This window comes from Capra hircus, chromosome 3, assembly GCF_001704415.2.
Source record: "Capra hircus breed San Clemente chromosome 3, ASM170441v1, whole genome shotgun sequence".
Taxonomy (NCBI): domain Eukaryota; kingdom Metazoa; phylum Chordata; class Mammalia; order Artiodactyla; family Bovidae; genus Capra; species Capra hircus.
The window spans coordinates 21,751,682-21,757,681 of NC_030810.1; the positions used below are offsets into that span (position 1 = coordinate 21,751,682).

Genomic DNA, 6,000 nt, shown 5'->3' on the forward strand with positions numbered 1-6,000 from the left:
TTCATTCCTTAGCCATTCCTTGATTTATATGAGCTAAATGTTGCAAAACATTTTCAGGAATCTTCTCAGCAAATCCTTTACCACTAGTTTAGTGCTTCACTTTATTATGAGGATATTTGGAGGTTTTTTTTCAAGTAAAATTAATTTATAATGTTGTGTTAGTTTCTGGTGTACAACAAAGTGACTGTACTTTTTAATGTTCTTCCCCTCACTTAACCCCTGTGGTAACCGTAACTTTGTTTTCTTTGATGGTGCTGGCGGTAAAGAACCCACCTGCCAGTGCAGGACAGGTAAAGAGACGCAGGTTTGATCCCTGTGTCAGGAAGATGCCCTGGAGGTGGGCACAGCGACCAACTCCAGTGTTCTTGCCTGGAGAACCCCTTGGACAGAGGAGCCTGTTGGGTCACAGTTCGTAGGGTCGCAAAGAATGACACGACTGAAGCAACTTAGCATGCACAATCATAAATGTGTTTTCTTTGACTGTGAGTCTGTTTCCGTTTTGCAAATAAGTTCATTTATATCATATTTTGAATTTCACGTGTAAGTGATATCATATAATATTTGTCTTTCTCTTTCTGACTTACTTCACTTAGCGTGATCTCTAGATCCATCCATGTTGCTGTAAATGACAGTGTTTCATTCTTTTTATGACTGAGTAGTATTCCATTCTGTATATATAGCACATCTTCTTTATCCACTCATCTGTTGATGGATATTTAGGTTGCTTGCATATCTTGGCTCTTGGAAATAATGCTGCTCTGAACATTGGGGTGCATGTATCTTTTCAAATAAGAGTTTTCTCCGGATATATACCCAGGAGTGAGACTGCAAGAGCGTATGGTAGCTTTGTTTTCAATTCTTTGAGGAACCTCCATACTGTGTGCCACAGTGGCTACGCCAGTTTGCATCCCCACCAAAGTGTAGGAGGTTCCCTCCCTTTTCTCCACATTCAAAGTGAGGATGTGTGGCACCTGTATGGATCCTTGTCCTCTGGGACCTCAGCTGATCCTGAGGCAGAAACTGGTCCTTTTTAACATTCTGTGACATAACCCAATGGGTAAAAGGACTTTAACCAAGAGCAAAGGTTGAATAGAAAAATATGTCAGTATTTACAAACTGAGTATGGAGTCTGAGTTCCCTGTGTCCCCTCTCTTGTACTCACAGGGACCAACTGAGTGAGATGTCATACACTACAATGTGCATTAAGGAGTCACTCCGCATAGCTCCTCCAGCCGTGTCCATTTCCAGAGAACTCAGCAAGCCCATTACCTTTCCAGATGGACGCTCTTTGCCTGCAGGTCTTTGCATTCTTTTCCTAAGCAATTTCTAAAGATCATTGAATCCTGGGGACCACAGTGAAAAAGACCAGAGGGATTCTCAACTCTTGAAAGAGTCAAAAGACAAACCTCAGGATAGCTGGCCTAAGGTTGGGCACCTGTTAAGTTCTCAGTGGGTAATGCCTTGACCAGATGTGGGTTTCTGAGACTTTCCCAAAGGTATATAGTCATTTGAAGCAAAGCTATGAACAGAACCTATATCACCAGAATCCCAACTCAGGGTTTCTTCCATTACGGGATGTTGTTTCTAAGATAATCCTGGCTTGGCTGCATTTGAGACCAGGCAAGACTTCATGGGAGATGAACACTTTCATCTTTATCTAGAAGACCCAAAGAGAGTCTTTGTCTTCATCATCATAGTAATATTGCCCTAGTAAGTATGCATCACTTAAAAGTTTACATAGAGCCTTCAAATAGATTATCTCATCTTGTTCACCTTGAAACATGCTCTTAGCAGACACTTATATGTGTTTTGCAGTTTACAGAGCGCTTTCAGATACTTTTGGTGTAGCCAAAACCCCATTGGGGGATCCCAAAGTGCATTGAGCAGCGCTATAATTTGCTCAGAGGTTCTACGTCTGGAGCCCAGTGCTCTTCAGAACAGCACAAGTATCTGAGCAGGGCAAGTGGGAGGCAGAGAGATCACATGAGATACCCTCCACTTAATTTGCCTCAGTGTTCAGTCAACTCTTGCCCTTAGGAACAAGCCAACAGGATTGCTTGTATCAGTACCAACAGCCTGTCACTTACGGTCCCTTTGTTGACAGATCTAGAATTACTTTACCAAAATTATTTCTGATAACCAAATAATCCTCAAATTATCTCACCTCTGTCTTTTTTTGTTTTTTAAATTTTATTTATTTTTGTTTCTTCTGTCATTTTAAAAATCCTCATACTACATGAACATTTGCCAAAATTCCTTGCTTCCCTGTATGGCCTGCACCAACAGAAACTCGTCATTGGATCTGCACAGTGGAAGTACAATTCTTTTCCTAAATGTACCTAAGCTGTTGTGTCTGGATACTTTATAGTCCATGAATAGATGTATAAACAATTTCTGGGGATAGTGGAGAACATAACATAGGCTACCATTTTGACATGATACCAAGAGCGCCTTAAGATAGAATCAGGTATTAAATAGATCATTGATATGAAAACTAAGGTGCCACCAAACCCCATCTTTTTATGGGTCCTTCACTGCTGGCATCAGCTACAGCCCACAGAACTCTGCCAGGAACTAAGTCTTTCCCTTCAAAAGGAAAAATGTTACCGAAGAGCAATATAAAAGGAGCTCACAACTTGCTCTTTTTTCTGCAATCTCTTTTATTTCCTTCCTTTCTCAGGAATGACCGTGGTTCTCAGTATCTGGGGTCTCCACCACAACCCTGCCGTCTGGGAAAACCCACAGGTATGACTGTCCCACTCTTCAGATTTCCTTTCAATGCCTTTTTTTGGTCAAACCCAACAGGAAACCCCGTGGGTCAGATTGGAGCCCAGAGTAAGGTGGGAAAGGGAGGAGAAAGGATCTGAAGAGGCAGAAAGAAGGTTTGTAGCATACCTGAGTCTCTTGAAACTCTAAACACAACATGTGCAGATACTTCCTTTTTTATATGCTGCTAGTTTCAAACCTGTTACGTGTAATAGCAAGTTGGACAACTGATCACATGGGTCATCTTGGCTTGACTTCTAAGTAGATGAACTTGTACCTTCAAAGTGAAAATACTACCACCAGCCATGGTATTTCTGCTTTCCTCTTTCCTAGTCTGGGTAAGAGACTAATCACCTGGGAGACCAGACAAGGTCAGCCCATCTAGAGTTGTGCTGTCCAGGGTGGTAGTCATTAACCACATGTGGTGTGGAGTGCTTGAAATGTGGCTGGTTAGAACTGAGATGTGCTGGGAAAGTAAAATTTTGCAGCTGTAGTAGAAAAAATAGGAAATATTTTCTTGAAGTAATGATGTATTTATGTAATATATGTAATTATGAATTATGAATTCATGTTGAAATGATCATATTTTCTGTTAAATAAATTATATTATAAAATTCATTACCCCTTGTAAAAATGTGGATACCAGAACATTTGAAATTACATATGTAGTGCATGGATATTTCTGTTGATCAGTGCTAAGCAGTAGCTTCAGAAATGTGTTAATGGTGTTTTGGGGATGGTCGTGGGGTTACCCTCTCGTTTCAGGTCTTTGACCCCTTGAGGTTCTCCCAGGAAAATAATAAAAGACACTCCCATGCTTACTTACCATTCTCATCTGGACCAAGGTGAGGACTATTTGAAGTTTTTAAAAACACATAAAAATGTTTCCCTGGGAACAGCCTTCTCGCTTCAGCCCCCCAGCTCTATAAGTCCTTCTATGGAAACTTATCTTCTCACCCAACCGTGAGGTAGACCTTAGTGCCCGTTTGAGCCACTGAAAGTGTCAGTTAGTTTCGCAAAGGACAACACCCTTTGCTATGGCATCCTATACAGCCATGGCTCAGAAGGCTAAACAGCAAGGCAAGCTGTTGCTCATGGGTTCAGTGCAGGTTCACTCCCAATAAAAATGAGATGATTCTTTTTCAGAAAAACAATTTATTTCATCTTTTATTTCATCTTTATATTAGAATCTTAAATGGTAAGACACTTGATATATGCATCGTGATGATTCGATATACACTGTGAGAAGATTCCTTTCCATGTAGTTCCTTAGCGTATTCTTCAGCTTACATACCTGTCCCTTTTTGTCTGTGAGAGGACATTTGAGTTCTTCTTTCTTAGCAAATTTCAGTTCTACAATACAGTGTGTTACCAACTATAGTCATCACGTTTTATTACACATTAGAACTACTTCACGGCGGGTGGAGGGGTGGGTGGAGGGAGGAACAACTCTGTGAGCAGCTCCAAGTGCCACCTTGTTTCGGAAGGGCATCAACTTGAACCTTCCAGCTCACATTCTTACAGGGAACAAGGGAAGTCCAAAGTCCAAAAGTTGGTATGGAATTTCATGTGCAAATGTATTGTTAACATCAGACTTGTTTTTCTAGTATCTTATTAAAGCGTCAGAAGAAGGATCAGTTCTTCAAGTCTCTCTTTTTCTTTGTGTCTGCAGGAACTGCATTGGGCAGAATTTTGCCATAGTTGAGATAAAGGTGATTGTTGCCTTGATTCTGCTCCGCTTCCAGATGACAGTAGAGCCCACCAAGCCTCTTGTCTTCATGCCCCATATTTTCATCAAACCCAAGAAGGGGATCTACTTGCACCTGAAGAAACTCCCCTAATGTTAGAGCCTAGGAGGTGATGATTATATACATTTTGTTTTAAAGTTAAATTATAGCTCAAGGTCCACAAAAATTTAGAGTAATCAAAGTATGGTAACAGGGTAACATAGGGTTTCAGTATGATTCAGAGATTTTCTCATCTTTTCTGTTTGATTCTGGTTCTTAATAATGCCAAATATCAAGAATTTTTTAAGTGGCTTCCATATATTTTCTGCTCTTTTAAAATCTTTTTCAGAATTGCATTCATAATACATGAATGTATGCTCATTGTAAAAGATTTACAACACTAGAAAAGCTATGGAGTAAGAGGTAAAAATCCCATTTCACATAGCCACACCTCCCTGCCCAATCCTACTGCTTTTCCTAAAAACAGAATAGCTTGGGATGCATTCTTTCAGACTTTTTCCTGTACATTTCAGATATGCATATGTATGTACGTATTCTTATCTATGGGATCATATCCATATTGTTCTTACTTTTTTCACTCAATAAAAATACATCTCATTTCTAATCATGACTTCATGAAATTCTGTAATGTGAATATACCATAATTTTTTTAGCTCTTTTCCTATTATTGGAGACATTACTTTTAGTTTTCAAAACATGCTTATTGGCCATTTATGTTTATCTTTGCTTTGTTCTCTCTGATGTGTATGTCATCTATGTTTATTTTTCTATGAAGTTATCTTTTTCTTATTGATTCATGTAAGTTCTTTACATATTGTGGATAATAATCCTTGATTATAACTTTTCTTTGTAATTTTCCCCCCATTCTTTTACTTTTTAAAAACTGTATTTATGGTGTCTTTTATCATATGGGACTTCTAAATTTTCATGAAGTAAGATATGTAAACTTTCCTTTATGGTCTATGGGATTTGAGCATTCTGTGGCATTGCCTTTCTTTGAGATTGGAATGAAAACTGACCTTTTCCAATCCTGTGGACACTGCTGAGTTTTCCAAATTTGCTGGCCTATTGAGTGCAGCACTTTCACAGCATCATCTTTCAGGATTTGAAATAGCTCAACTGGAATTCCATCACCTCCACTAGCTTTGTTCGTAGTGATGCTTTCTAAGGCCCACTTTACTTCACATTCCAGGATATCTGGCTCTAGGTGAGTGATCATACCATTGTGATTATCTTAGTGAAGATATTTTTTGTACAGTTATTCTGTGTATTCTTGCCACCTCTTCTTAATATCTTCTGCTTCTGTTAGGTCCATACCATTTCTGTCCTTTATCGAGCCCATCTTTGCATGAAATGTTCCCTTGGTATCTCTAATTTTCTTGAAGACATCTTTAATCTTTCCCATTCTGTTGTTTTCCTCTATTTCTTTGCATTGATTGCTGAAGAAGGCTTTCTTATCTCTTCTTGCTATTCTTTGGAACTCTGC

The 6,000-nt window shown here is 39.2% G+C and overlaps 1 protein-coding gene across 1 annotated transcript in view; it reads left to right on the forward strand.

Annotated features, from left to right (window-relative positions):
* LOC102174897 (cytochrome P450 4X1) overlaps positions 1–5,124 on the forward strand; it is a 51,181-nt gene extending 46,057 nt beyond the window's left edge. The window contains exons 9-12 of the mRNA XM_005678460.3: positions 1,165–1,298; positions 2,681–2,745; positions 3,532–3,611; positions 4,439–5,124. Of these exons, the coding sequence (XP_005678517.1) occupies positions 1,165–1,298; positions 2,681–2,745; positions 3,532–3,611; positions 4,439–4,607 (448 nt within the window). The 3' untranslated portion in view covers positions 4,608–5,124. The remainder of the gene's footprint in view (positions 1–1,164; positions 1,299–2,680; positions 2,746–3,531; positions 3,612–4,438) is intronic.